Below are 15,629 nucleotides of genomic sequence, written 5' to 3'. Positions count from 1 at the left end.
ACTCTTAACCTAATCATGAACAATAGAACTGGTCAGCAGAGGACACTTTTCAGACCAGCCGATAAGTGAAATTTGAAATATTTTGGAGACTTTACATAAACTAAAAAAATGCAGAACTGAGAAACATAAACCAAACTAGTAATCTGGTAATCATGGAATTCTCCATATACTGCAGTATGCTCTCATTTGCACAGTTTGCTTCATATGGGAATAATTTATATAAAAAAAATCACAGGATGAAAGCTTTTCTGGAGTTAAGTAAATTACACTCACAGCTAGTGTTGTAACAAAAACAATAATACCTGCTCTGTGTTGGATTGTGGTGAGGAACAGCTGCCTGGCTCTCTTCACATACAGAGAGACAATCAGAAGGGGAAAACATGTGCTTTGAGTTTACAGAGCCTTTAAAGTGGAGGCCAGTTGGAGAAGAGAAGAAATGCCTTTAAAAAGGAGTAAAGAAATAACTGGCTTAGCTGTAGGTGTGTGAGGACAGAGATCTGTGATGTTAAAAGTTTGTTTTTGTCAGATGCAACACTACATGTCTATCTTAATCATAGAAGCACTGTCCATAGTACAGAGTCTCCCCAAGAGTTTGTCCCTTCTGTCGTCTGGAACACAAAAGAGAAACATTCATGCACATAAACTCATGCCCTGGGACAGCTAGACAGACTAATTAAACTGACTAAAAAAGCAGTTATGTTTTTTTGACTATGGGAGGAAGCCAGGGAGAACCAAACCACGCAAATGGAGAACATGCAAACTTCATGCAGAAAGATCAGGGGGGAATGAGGGATCTGCAGTGGAAAGGCTACCGTAATAGCAACTGCACCACCATACAGTATCAGGAACTCCATGTTTGTTTAATGTGTGGTTGCCTGTGTGAGGTGTAATCCACAGTAGAAAGTGGATGGACGGATGGACGGACCGATAGTTGTTTCATAAAATCACTTTCTTTCAAACTGCTATATTTTACACTCATGATTTTCTTTGCTGTTGGAATGGAAATTTTTTCAGTATGTGATGCAGATGTGGTGTCAAGCAGTGATCCAATGGATTTGGATGATAAGATGATAGATGAATAAACTGTTTTCTTTCTTCTCCAACATGGTTACGTCTCCAGAAACATACACACACATGCACACACACGCACACACGCATGCATACAGACTCAAACACACCTCTGTCTCACCATACATGTGTGGACTCGCATTAATTTAATTAATTATTTATTTCTATAGCCTAACCCTGACCTTTTCCCTAAATCTAACCACTTTGAGTATATACCTAACCTTAACCTAAACTCAATTCACATCTTTGTCCTAAACCTAACCCCCAACCTAAAAACTTTGTTTTTCCATTCGTGAATGTGTCAAAATGTCAATGTTGATTTTTGTCAAGAGTAAGTCCACAAAACGATAGGCAAAACGATAGGCAATGTTTTAACACACAAACACACATGCAAGGTGTTTTGTGCTGTAGTCACTAGATAATAAAAAGAATAAATAGACTATATTTACATTGCATGTTACTTGAAAGATATGGATTACTTTGCCTTACTTGGAGAAGCTGTGGGATTTGGTAAATAGTCAGCTCACTGACCCATCTAACTATTGCTTGCAACAAAGTTGACAATATTGTATTCTTCACTGCTTATACACTTGGCCCTGTTCTATGTTGAGACTGGTCTGTTTTCTGCATAAACTCAATAAAGGAGGAGTGTTTCTGTGTTTTTTGTGTGTGTTCTTTCCTGTCAAACCACCAATCAGTGATCACAGAAAGGTGTTCATCCTGTCTTGTCCTGCTTCTGGTTTCTTGGTGTGGCAAAGTAATTTTCCTCTCCACTGTCACCACATGCATGGTGAAGAGGAGGGATTACTGTGTATAAATGCAATAGATGCACAGTATCCTAAGATAACAATCTTCTTGATTGGGTTAATTAACTGAAGTAATTGCATAATATCTGTTTTGAATCTGTATATACAGTATGATTGAGTTTATTTGAGTTCTCAATAAAATTGCAATTTGTTTTCTAGTGAAATGCTTTGCGATTATGTTTTTGTGAGCTGAACTAAACTATAAGATAAATACTTACTGAACTAAATTTGTGGGTTTAAACTCTAAAACAGGAACTGCATGTGCCAAACTATATGTGCTACTGATTTGATAATTCACTCATAATGAAAAGTAAGCCATTGGTAATGATTAGTTATCAGATGCAATAATAACCCACATTTAATTTCTTCTACCTGTATCTTTGCTGGGATCATATATCACATTACATCCACAGTTGCTGATTACCAACTTTCTGCTCAGAATCATAACCAAATAAATATGGCCAAGTCTTTCCTCGCTCCACCAATTCTTCTTCTTCTTCTTTTTTTTTTTTTTTTTTAGTTTTCATTGGCTCTAGTGGCCTTTATTCGACAGATGTCAGACTAGAAAGTGGTTGTGAGAGAGGAGATAGACAGGTGGTGAGGGTAATTGGGCCAGGACTCGAACTCATGGGTGCTAAAATATAATATGAATTATTTTTTTGCCTGCGTAACCACGAGATCTTGTATTTGTCATTAAACCTTAACAAATAATGATATAGTCAGTTATTAAAAAGATATGCCCAATAATGCAGTCTTTAACACAAACTCATTTTGGAACAGAGATACAGTAATACAGAGTCAGTCACTGTCTAGCAGTGGGTTCCACTCAGCACACCTCAAGGATGACATGGAACAAAGCAAGGAATGGAGCACACATTTGCTTTGTACTCTCAATAAGGGGTATTAAGCTGTTGTTATTAGTGTTATCTTTGTGTGGCTGTTGGCAGCCTTACATGTTATGGTTATTATCATGATGCAGCAGTGTGCATAAGCAGAAAGAAGACAGAGCGGAAGGACGCAAAATTAAGCACCCATAACAGTCAGGCTAAAGTTATTTAGTGATATGGTCATTTTATTGTTGAATAACTTTTAAACTCTTTGTACAGTTTTAAGAACCCATGGTATTAAACAGAAGTGGGCCTCCAATTAAAATTTTTGTATTGGTTTGCAGACAATCTTGGGGTGGCTCTGGGTGAGTGTTGACACAGCCTGTATTTCATCTAAATACAGACTATTATTCTTCTAATATTAAGAGCTGAGTGAATTCTGGAAGCTCATAACAGAAACCAGTAACACGTAAGTGAAACTCATAAAAAAAAACGTATCCGCCTCAAATAAGTGACGCAGTAAAAAGTTCCGCCCACAACGGCCTGCCTTCTTCTCTGTGCGCGAGCCCGACAGTCCAAAGTATAAAGAAGCGCGAGCGTTATTATCAGTGGAAAAAAGTAGATTCTGTATGACCTACCGCGCGCGGATAGAAGCAAGCTTCCTACTCGCTATCTGTCGATTGTGATACAGAACTACATGTCCATCAGGATAAACGGACATCTTTCCAACTTCAGGAGTAACCATCTTAAAATGGAGTGGGAATTATGGATTTAAAGCAGAGAGGACTTGAAATGGGTGGTCTGCTGGCAGAGCTGCTGCTCTGGAATTGCCTGCTGATGGCGGTTGATGGTACGTAGAGTTTTTTTTGTTTACAGCATTGCTGTTTTTGCTGTTCTGGAGTTGTAGATCTGAACTTTGTAAGGAGATATCTGTTCTTAGTTGGGCTGCAGTGCGCTCTGCTCTCTTGCTGTGTCCCCTTAACTGGTACAGCCATACCTTGTAAGAAAGTTGAGGTTTTTGTGTCCCAAGGGTACAACACCAAGGTGGGCTACTGTCGTTCCAGTGATCCAGCCCAAACTTCACTTGGTTGTTTTTTCTCACTCTGGAAGTTGTGTTTTTGAGGAGCTAACCTGTCGTGGTACTTGGCGCGGTCGGTGGAGGACTTTCTGTCTCAGTGAATCTGAAGTTTAAAGGCAGCCTGGCTGTTTTCTCGGGCCTCTCAGCTTCCAGCCATTGCTGCTCGGTGTCGGGTGTCAGACAGCCTTTTTGCGTTAAAGATGAAAAGAACTCGGCGTGTTTATTTGGAAAAGGAAACGCTCTTAGGCACAGCAAAGATATCTCCTAGGATCTGTTCCTTTATTATCCTTTTTTCGACTGAGTCTGATTTTACTTTTCAATCAGTGAAACCGCATGCAGAGGTTAGATTTTCTTCAGATTAGATCCTTAACATTATTGTGTCAATTTTTCATTTAATTGTCGCTTGCACATTAAACTTTATCTTTACAGTTGTAATAATTGATGTATTTTAATAACTCACGCATATATAAAGTTCTAACAAGCTCTGATAGCTAAGACTGGCATTGAAGAGGTGAAGAATCCCAATAATTAATGTAGGGTTGTTTGTATGGTGGAAATTCAAGTTGAGAACGGCTCATAAGAAAAAAAAACAACCAAAATTTAGCTAATATCTATTTCCATGGGGATCTCGATAAGAACATATTTGTGTCCAAGAAACCCAGATGGAATGAAGTCATTTCCTGCATTGTGCTTTAAAACAGTTTTTTATAATCCACCTGTCAGTATGATATTATGACAGGGTGGCTGCTGGGTACTGGCTCTTTTTGGTTCAATAAACTGACAGGCAATCGGCAAATTGAGGTTTGCAGAATTGATTCACCCGTTTGTTTATATGATTTATTATAAAATGTATTAACGTTATAATCCATGCATAACGTTGGATTTCAACGTTATACATGGATTATTCTATATAATACATGGATTATTTCTATAATAACAATAAAGATTATCATTATTATTAATTTTTCTCTGATGAATATTGATTGGGATGGCAATTGTAACACAGCAAATTTGATGCTTAGTCTTTTTTGAAGCTATTTTTTGTCATTAAATATACTGATGCACATCAAAAACTCTAGAAATACCTTTGTACAGCATTACCAATAAATGCCAGGTACAGAACAAAATATGAAATTGCTTTTGCCTGAGGGAATAAATATAAGGCAAGTAGCACAACGAGTCAGAAAAATAAATCTAAATTGTTTTGCCCACTTAACTGTCACCAAACACTTCCATCAATGAGAAAACCAGTGACCTCCTGACAGTTAAGGGGATTATTAAACAAAGAAAGCTGACTGTCTCTGTGCTTTAATTGCATAAAAATTTTGAAAGCAATAATTTGTTGTAGAAGTAGCATAGAAAGCGTACACTGCAGTTCATATTGATGTGACTTATGCTTTGTTGCTGTTAATTTCTGCAGGCTTATGTAGATTTAAATGCAAATGGTAGACAGTCTGAGCCTCATCAGTTCATATGTGCTTGGAAATGTGAAGAGCTGCTGAGTTTGATTAGTCTTAAATTATATTTGGTGTTTGATTTAGCAGCAAAGCTTCTCCAAAAACCTCACTGAAAGGCAGTAAAATTGTGCTTGTGTATGCCTTGTTTCATTTGGTAATCCACCTTTCTTTATGTACATAAATTACAGCCTGTCCAACAAATAACAAAAAACAAGCAGTTGAAATAAGTCAAATAATTTGATTCAATTTAAATATATAATCTTCTCTACAATTGAAGCGTGACTGATATTGTTGCAAACAATTATCCTAAATTAGAATATAACTTGTCAAACCTTTGTGTGAAAGATGTTCTTGGTGTTTTCAATTCAAAATATAGACCTTATAATTATAAAACCTGCCATCTGATACCACACTGATTTGACCTTTTTAGCTTTTTGTTGAGGTTTTAAACCCCATTAAACATAAATCACATAAATCATACATCACTTATGCTCATTTAATTCATAAGATTAATTATCTACTGCAGTTTCCATGACAGAAGTAGTCTTTTCGAGCATATTGGAAATTGATTTGACAGCAATGTATTCCATATATATATATATATATATATATATATATATATATATATATATATATATATATATATATATATATATATATATATATATATATAATATATGCACACACACATTGGTCAGTGGTATTATTGGCCCTTACTTGGGCCAAATACATTGAACTGAAGCTAATATCATATAATATATGATTATAATATCATTAACATTTTCCATCCATAAACATATGTCTTCACCTCTGTTTTCTGTGAATAGTCATCTGCATAACACAATGCTGAAAAGTGCAAACTATGTCTTTGTAAATAATCCCTGGGAATCGTTGTATAGCTGTGAAAGCATCCAGTCATAACAGATTTTGAGTTGTTTTGGGAACAGACTTGTTCCCAAATGTCACTCATTCTGCTTCACACTGGTGAAGAGACATATAATGCATAATATGACTGATGTAAAACCTGAAACTGGGAGGACCAGTTTATGCTTGTAGATGCTCCTGCAAGGGGGAATGGGGCATATTGACTGAAAGAAAGGAGATTTCCTTCACGCTTTCCCAACTGGGACCAGTAAATATGTTAGCATATTTCAGTTTATGTGTGATCTGAACTTGGAGAAATCAAAGCAGACTGTCATAGGCTTCCTTTTGTCATATGACCATCTGTGTTAGCTTACATGTGTACATGACTTCACATCTGTGACTTTTCCCCCCCTTTTGCCTCTTATGTTTTGCTTATGTCTGCCTCAGATTCACACTAAAGCAACAGACATATAAGGCAATATAGACACATAATCATTTTCTTCATCATTAATTTTTCGAAACTTATGCAAATACAGAACAAAATTCACATATTTGAACTGTTTGGGTCACCTGCTTTTCAATTTTCAATCACAGTTCTAACAATTGAAGACTGAATTTTACATTAGTTCCTAAATGATGAACCATTTTTCTTTCTTGTCATTGGATTATAATGATACAGTTCTTCAGTGCTGTAGCAAATAGTAAAATATTATAAATTAATAAAAATGTTGAAGAAAGTTGTGGTGAAAAGTAACTTGCTAGACTTGGCTGGATTTCAACAATTTTCATAATAACTAGGGGTGCACCGATTGCAGTTTTGCCAATTACTGATCAGCAAAACTACAATTGGTATTTGCCAAAACTGATTCCGGTTTTTTGTCTGAAATGTTGCCAACTCAAGAAAGTTGTTGAGTTGGCAACAGTGGGGTAATTATTGTTAATTGTAAATGTGCAGACATAAGTTGGAGGGCCAGTACCCAAACCCTATTTTTATTGCTGACAACTGACTAAACCTTTATTATTTTTTCCATCAAGCCTAAATTTGCAAACTGAAGTCTTTCTTTTATGAAGACAAATATGCAAAACTCCTTTTTAGGTTTTGAATCTACAGTAATGCAAAGTTCCTTTTTATGCAAACATCAGACTGCTTTATTTTATTTAATTAAAATATTAATTTGCTTAGATTATTGTCCTGTGTTATAGCAAGCTTTTTAAGTATACACTTTCAAGCTTTGTGAAGGTGAAGGCCCTATGTTTAACCAGATTTTGTTTTTGTTTTTATCCTTGAAAAAATAGTGTAGAGTTGTGCTTTATGAAAGGTTATTTCTGTTTACACAGATTGCATAGATCCGCCATAAAATCCCATGCTTCCAAATGGCCAAAGGTCATGGTTAGTGTTTAATGATAGTTCCCTGACAGGATTCTTTTTATACATCAGTTCTTTCCACAGATTTTCATTTGGATTCAAGTCAAGTGATAAAGTAGCTCATTCTAGCGGTTTACTTTCTTTCTCTGAAATAGAGTAAGAGTTTCCCCGACTTTGTATTTAGAACACTTCTCTTGCTCATTTCATCATTAGATTGCTATCAAGAATTCCCTAGTATATTTCTCCATTCATTTTTCTTTCAATCATATAAAGTCAGTACAATATGCTGTAAGACAACCCAAACACTGATCTTCCCTCTTTTGTCATGGTGCTTTGAGGTTGTATGGAAAACCAATGTTGACCTCATCTGACAAGACTTCATACGAAATAGCATGTTAATGGATTGTCAAAACTTTATGCAGAAAAGGTCAATCAAGCATCAACATGTAATTTCTTCAACAGTGGAGTCTTCTACTGTAAATATCAAGAGATTTGCAGTTGATTACTTCACTTGTTTTCATTGAAAACACTGGAGCTGCTGTTTCCAGCTCTTTATGAAATTCTGTCAGAGCTTCTTAAACAACTCTGATTATTTATTTGCCTTTAGCCTATTGTTGCTTTATCATGGTGAAATGATGATCTGGATTATGGCTTCAACATTGGTCAGAGGTTTAAAATATATGGATTAGTTGCCTGTATTTTTCTAGTATGGAAATAACCAATCCCTCTACATGTCACTTTGTACACAGAGTCCAGACCTTTGACTTTTGAGAAACGTCTGCTTGCTGGAGGCATAAAGTCTAACATTTTACAAAATCTTACACAGTGAATAACTAGTAGGATGAGTTCTCTGCACTAATCAGTTTGTCTGCTTTTCTCACAGCTGCTTAACTCCACACTTTGACTTTTTCTTTTATTAATTTATCTAAATGTCACATAAAGTAAGTACAACTCACTGCTGAATCTCTCAGATAGACATGTGACCAATATGCTCTTGTTGTCGTCTGTAGCCATATTTCAAATAGACGTCACGTCGTCACATGTTGAGAACAGTTTTATCTGTCTGAGAATCTCCTTTTTCCCTTAGACATGAGTTATTGTCTTTGGTTGTGTTCTAGTGTAGCAGGAGACATACATGCTTGTGTGTAGTGATGTTGGCACACTGCCATGCTGACACCACAAGCTGCAGCTGAAGTGGACCCAGCAGAAAGAGGTCAACCTCTCCGAGTTCCTGTACTAAACTAATGCTGACAAAAAGTTTAGACTCTGGAATCATCATCGTCAATATGATTTATGATGTTCTTTAATTTCAATTTCAAATCAGTTCAGTTAATTTATGTGGCACCAATTAACAACAATTATTGTCAGAAGAAACATCACAAAAAATCTTCTCAATTCAGCCATACATTCCAATTGATCCTTGTTATCAAACATTACAGTAAGTTTAGTTTATTATCCAAAATAGTTTAGAAAGTTTCCATCTAAGGAAACCCAGCAGAGCACCGAGTCATTGACTTGCAGGATTCCCTCCTCCTGGACAAGCAATCACTTGCATTTTATCGTTGACTTTACAGTGAACCAGAACACGGATCAGCCACCTGCCACTAGGTTTGAGAAGACAGAACAGATACACAAAAAATAACAAAAGAACCGATCATTTTTGATGTTCCAGAAAGTAAAAAGTGAATTGCTGAAGAGGGAGAACATTTAGTTGGCAACAGCATCATCTCAGCTGATGATCTCCTGCAGGAATGAATCACATCCAACCTGAACACTCGACCAGGTGTAGCTTCTGCGGAGAGAAAAACTGAGAGAAAACAAAACGCTAACAGTTGAAATAAAAGCAAATAATGCAAATCAGAGAGTAGTAGAAAAGTGATAAAAATTGGCGAGACATTTTTGTTTGATACTTAGCTATTATTTTGCCTTCCTAAATCATTTCAGGTTATTTGGTGTGTTGGAAGTATGTTGGAATAGTTTGCGTGCATTAATGATCTACTTCACCTTTGACCTTTGATCCTTAAACGATCAACTGAAAAGTTTAGTGATGTAATATCACAGAATTTGTTCAGTAAAATCTTGTTGTGTTCTTCTATGGAAACTCGTTAGAGTAAGGCCAAAGCAGAAACGTCTGAAAGAACGACAATCAAGTTGTTTGAATATGTATCACTTTGATTACAACTTAACTTTCAGTTGTATTACAATCTTGGAAAGGCCTGATATGAGACTCTCAGTGTGACAGCATCAAGTAAAATCATCTCTATTTAGTGGTACAGGGTTAGGGTTTGGGTACACATATTTTTATAAGTATTTATTATAACAGTTATTCTAACATTATCAATCTTTGTAATAGATTATTATTTTGATTTTGACAAACAGACTTAACCAAAAGCATAAAATAAACAGACACTTTATTTTGTGGGTTAATGTGCAGTTTATAATACATTCTAGTTGATTATACAATAATCCTGGGAGTTTATTAAGCTGGTTAGTTAGTCTGACTATCTGCTCAGGTCAGCTGCCTCTCAGACATCCCTGGTTCTTTCCCATGTTGCATTCTACAGCGTCACCGAAATGAAAGTGACAGGTGCTCCTTTCATTTCTACACCATCACATATATCACCAAAATGTTTCCTAAACAGCTTCACAGTGATGTTTGGATAAACCTGATGATACATACACACACACACACACACACACACACACACACACACACACACCACACACACACACACACACACACACACACACACACACACACACACACACACACACACACAAAAAGATAAAGGTGTGGCGGATGGTGTGCTTTTTCATCTTTCAAACAATAACCATTTTGTTAAAAAGACTTTGACCAAAAAGAATAATGTAACCTAAAGGGTAGCATTTATATTATTAGTATATTTTAAAAGTCGGTTTAAAGCACTTTTGTTATTTCTTGGGTTGCACAATGTCAGGAAATGTGAAATTGCAAAATTACAGTTGAATATTGCATTGACCAACAAACCAGATATGTATTGTTGGCAGACAGAATTTGTAAAGCACTTAATATAAGATTTCCTACAACAGTAAATATCAGATCCAAGCTGTTCTTTACAATTGTGATATTGCAGAAACTGATTACAATTACAATTCATCACATTGTTAACTCAGTTCTAATCTTTTCATTTTCTAGGTTTAGGCACAATCACATTGAGTTAGTCATGTCTAGCAGTTGACCAGTAATGAAAAATAAGATTAAATAAAAACCCTGCTTACACTGAGCAGCCTTTTCATACAACATTTTAGAATAGTTTTGTCTCTTAGCTGACCTGATAATTTTGTCCTTTTCAGGCTCCCCCCTCCTTCTCTTTGCCAACAGACGAGACGTGAGATTGGTTGATGGTGATGGTGTGCGAGGCGCATCAGCCATTGTTGTCAGCGAACTTGAAGATGCAGCTGCAGTGGACTTCCTGTTTGATGAGAGCCTGATCTTTTGGACTGACGTCAGTGAGGAGGCCATCAAACAAACCCACTGGAATCGGTCGTCCAACTGTAAGGCACTGGTTGTGTTTTTACCGGTTCAGACAAACATTCTCATGTCAGCACATTCTCTCTGAAGCCTTGGAGCAGGACAACAGGTGTCACAGTGTTCTTTGCCCACTTGAGATGCATTCTTTTTTCAAACCATAATCTATTCATTTCATTTTGGGTAATTTTAATGTTTCAAATAAAAATTTGTCATTTTCTCATTTTTTGTTTGCTAAAGTCTGATCCTTCTTTTCTTGTTCTGAAAGAACTACATCTAAAAAGCTTCTAATTATTAAGCAAATATTTTCCAAACCAGACCCACTGGTTTTCCTCGTGTTCACTTGAAAAACATTTTATCTTTATAATAATTCATAATTCTGCCATAATATTCATAAACTCAAATTAGTGAGATGTACAACCTTCAAGAACTGCTTAGAACATTATGACAGTATTTTTTACTTCCAGAAAAGAATAAGTTAAACTTGAGCTTACATGTCAACATTTAATATAAATGTGTAATGTGCCTCCAGACTGTTCAGTAACAAATTTGTAAAAAAAAAAAAATTGTGTTGATCTGTAATACTTTTTACTGTTATTTATATTGTAATAAGAGTAAATTAAAGTAAAGGTTAATTTACTAATTTCTGTATACCTGCTAACGTGCTAAATGAAAGCATATTTGTTTTTTAAACCAGGAGAGTTTGATCCAAAATGATCACAGATCAAGTTGAAAATCGTCCCCCAGTAACTTCTACTTCCTGTTCTGTGGAGTAGATGTCTTTGATTCAACTGGAAATGTATTATCACGTGGTAAAATTGTCCCTCAGAGTGTGTTGTTCTTGCAGCTCTTAAGGAGGCTTTGGGAACTGGCCAAGCAGTGGTCGTGTCTGGGCTGAGCAGTCCTGATGGGTTAGCCTGTGACTGGCTGGGGAAGAAGCTCTACTGGACAGACTCAGAGACCAATCGGATTGAAGTCGCCAACCTGGACGGCACCTCCAGGAAAGTCCTAGTTTGGATGGACTTGGACCAACCCAGGGCTATTGCCCTTAATCCTGGACTAAGGTAATGAATTAAATCATAATGTCGAGGTGGCGGAGGTGGTAAGAGTTTGTCCCTAAATCTGTGGGTTGCTGGTTTGAATACCCACTCCTTCTGCCTCTGTTGTTGTTTTGCCTAAGACACTTAATCTGTTTTGCTTGCTGCTGGTGGTCAGAGCATGTAGAGTGAAGTACTTTGGAGTCCTCTGGATTTGCTGAAACAATATGCAGTTACATACAATTTACTATTTTAAACCCCATAAAGCAATGCACACACATTCTACTGGAGGCTGCTGTGGCAATGTCAGAAGGTGTCAGTAGATGTTTGTTCAGAAACCTTTTTCAGAACCCTTTTCTGTGGGACACTTCCTGGAGGAAGTTTTTCTGTGACTCTGTTTTTGCTGACTTGCTTATTTTTTGTCAAAATGTAATAAGCTTCTGCACTGCATCGGTCTTTTATTGAAAAAGAATATGAGTATGTTTTGAATATACTGCTTTCAACATATTCCAATATGTTGAAAATGTTCTTCATTCAACTTCTGTCAATAGATAACATGTTATTATCTAACTTGTTAAGCCCGGTGGTTAATGCTCCGAGGCGGTTTACTGTGTTTTTTGTTTTAAAAGGCGTTAAGTTGATAGGAAATGTAAAAACATTTTTTCAGTGATTTTTACTTTGTGTCATGGTCAGGGTCAGGGCATGAAGCAATTGGGTTATTTTATAAACTTGTACCTTTGCCACATTTACCAGGTCGAGAGTTCTTGCTGCTGCTATTCACAGGAACTCAAATCCTGCTGTCAAAACATTATTTAAAAAACATAGATATCATTGCGCGATTTTACAACTTTGTGTGACATTTTTATGCACTCTCTGTTTGCTGCTCAGAGTGTGTGTCACCTTTGTGTGAGATCATGTTTCAGCATTGATGACAGCATATAAAGCGCATGTGTTTAGCCAGCTCTTGTAAAGTTTGGTGTTTCACAAGAAAGCTAGAAGTAGAGGAGTTCACAGTTAATATTATTAACTATGAACACGTATCATGTATCAACACAATTACTACGTGCCGTGATCTCCTTGAGGGAGGGTGGGCTATTCTGTTGGGAGGGGAAAGCACCCCACCCCTCTTGGAGAATGGCAGAATAAATAAATAAATTGTTATTATCTCTGATTTCCAATCAGAGAAAATTAAAACATTTTATTAGTTAACACTTAAAGAAAAGCAGTTGCGGATATAAAATAAAGGTATGGTGGACGTCATTATGTAACTGTATATTACCAAGTTATTAAACTGTTTTCTTCCAGATACATGTATTGGACAGACTGGGGAGAGGAGCCTCGGATAGAATGCGCTGGCATGGATGGCAGCAGCAGGTACTGTAAAGTATAGAATAACAGGCAGATCTGGGCCTGCATGCTGGGATTTAAATTTAAATGTACAAGATCTCTGTGTGCACTCCTCTCAGAGGTAGTCCTAGCCTGTTTGGTGCCTTGGGTGAACCCCCTTTCCAGCTCTCGCCCCCTTCCCCTCCAAGAAGTTGTCAACAGCGGTGGGGGGGCGCATGTTGCCCAAACCAGAAACGGCCACTGACTCCTCTCATTTTGGTCCTGCACTCTTATGCTGACCAGTCTGAGTCCTGACAGATCCAGACTATTGATTGTAGAGCAAGCTAGAGAACACATACATGTAAATAACTTATGCATGTAAATAACAAACTTGCTTGCACTGGTGAAATTGACCAAACTGAAGCTAGAATGTTGGACATCACATCACTTAGACAAAGATGATGTCTAAATGACCAAGCCGAAAGGCAAATAAAATGCATTTACATACAAATATACTCCGCAAATGTATGAAAATAAGCTAAGGACACTAACTTTGCTTGTGCTCTGTTGTCTCCTGACAGGAAAGTCATAGTGAATAAGAACATACACTGGCCCAATGGTCTCACCATAGACCTGGTGGAGGAGAAGTTGTACTGGGCAGATGCCAAGCTCAGCTTCATTCACAGAGCCAACCTGGATGGCTCTGCACGGTACGCTTTATGTAACTTAAGGCTAGATGAAAATGAAAGTCTCAGTAGTTAAATTCAGATATCTGAATTATCACCAGATGTTTTAACATGCAAATGAGTGGGGTGAGTGTTTAAAGATAAAATTATCAGTGTTTTTTTGTTTATTAATGACTGAACTAATTTGACTTGATCTATTAATTTTTCAAACTCCTAATCAGTGAATACTATATCTATATTAAACATATCTGTATTATTATGGAATATTATATCTATTACATCATCTTATGATGTCTTTGTCTTGTCATAAAGATACCCAGAGTGTTGCTTTGACTCGTTGATGCGTATTTGAAAAATTATTTTCTTCGATGTGTCCAGTACTTAGTCAGACCTCTTAGAGATCCCAGTATCTATTTAGAACAGTAGGTAATTGGGCCACGAGAATAGCTCATAAGACAAGATATTTGGTTCATAATTATTAGAAGAAACCAACATTTTATAAGATTTTGGGAAACGTAAGAATTCTGTTTCATTGACATATAAAAAAAGTTTTTTAATTAACACAATCAAAGAATGTGTAATTAATGTGTCATCTAGTACAAGTTTGACTTTCCCATACTGAAGGCTGTATATCAATATAGTTAATGAATTTGGATACCTTAGAACAATCCAATTTGAAGGTTGTCCTAAAGACAAGAAAACATTTAAAATTTGCCCTTTTGGGTTTTCATAAATAGAATAAAAGTTTTAATTATATAAATCCGTGTTTTAATGAATCTGTGTTTCATCTAAAATAATTTAAGTCAGTTTTTATCAGTTGACGTAGATTAGATGTTCAACCAGAGATAAATAAATGAAGTTCTATGAGATTAAAGTGGAAACAGCCCCTTAGTATAGCACAGAAATGGAGCTCCGATGAACTTCACTAGTCTTTTTCATAAAACATTTTCATCTCAAATCTTAAAAGACAATCTAAGTCACAACTAGCCAATAATCTCAAGTGGAGTTGGTGATATCCCTCACAGCCGAGGCATATAAGTAAATACTGTCGGGAGCTGATTCCACAAAATATACACTATATTGTGAAAGTATTTGCTCACCCATCCAAATGATCAAAATCAGGTGTTCCATGGCCACATGGTGTATAAAATGAAGCACCTAGGCATCAGACTGTTTTTATAAACATTTGTCAAAGAGTGGTTCGCTCTCAGGAGCTCAGTAAATTCCAGTGTGAAACTGTGATGGGATGCCACCTGTACAACAAATCCAGTTGTTCACAGTTGTAAAATTTTCTCGTTCCTAAATATTCCACAGTCAAATGTCAGCTTTATTATAAGAAAATGGAAGTGTTTGGGAAAAAGAGCAACGCAGCTATGAAGTGGTAGGCCACGTAAACTAACGGAGCGCGGTGAGTGAATGCTGAAGCATATAGTGCGAAGAGGTCGGCAACCCTCTGCAGATTCAATCACCACAGACTTCCAAACTTTATGTAACCGTCAGAACAGTGTTCAGAGAGCTTCATGGAATGAGTTTCCTTGGTGGAGCAGGTGCATCCAAGCCAAACATCACCAAGTGCATTGCAAAGTGTTGGATGCAGTGGTGTAAA

General features: G+C 36.7%; 1 protein-coding gene across 1 annotated transcript in view; it reads left to right on the top strand.

The window, feature by feature from the left end:
- Positions 1-3,270: 3,270 nt before the first annotated feature.
- Positions 3,271-15,629, top strand: part of lrp5 (low density lipoprotein receptor-related protein 5) — a 41,507-nt gene continuing 29,148 nt past the window's right edge. The window contains exons 1-5 of the mRNA XM_055059745.1: positions 3,271-3,551; positions 10,800-11,000; positions 11,822-12,038; positions 13,317-13,385; positions 13,919-14,047. Of these exons, the coding sequence (XP_054915720.1) occupies positions 3,467-3,551; positions 10,800-11,000; positions 11,822-12,038; positions 13,317-13,385; positions 13,919-14,047 (701 nt within the window). The 5' untranslated portion in view covers positions 3,271-3,466. The remainder of the gene's footprint in view (positions 3,552-10,799; positions 11,001-11,821; positions 12,039-13,316; positions 13,386-13,918; positions 14,048-15,629) is intronic.

This window comes from Poeciliopsis prolifica, unplaced genomic scaffold (assembly GCF_027474105.1).
Source record: "Poeciliopsis prolifica strain line A6 unplaced genomic scaffold, Auburn_PproV2 SCAFFOLD001, whole genome shotgun sequence".
Classification (NCBI taxonomy): Eukaryota; Metazoa; Chordata; class Actinopteri; order Cyprinodontiformes; family Poeciliidae; genus Poeciliopsis; species Poeciliopsis prolifica.
Note: the sequence above shows the minus strand (reverse complement) of the source record. Positions and strands in the feature narration are given on the sequence as shown.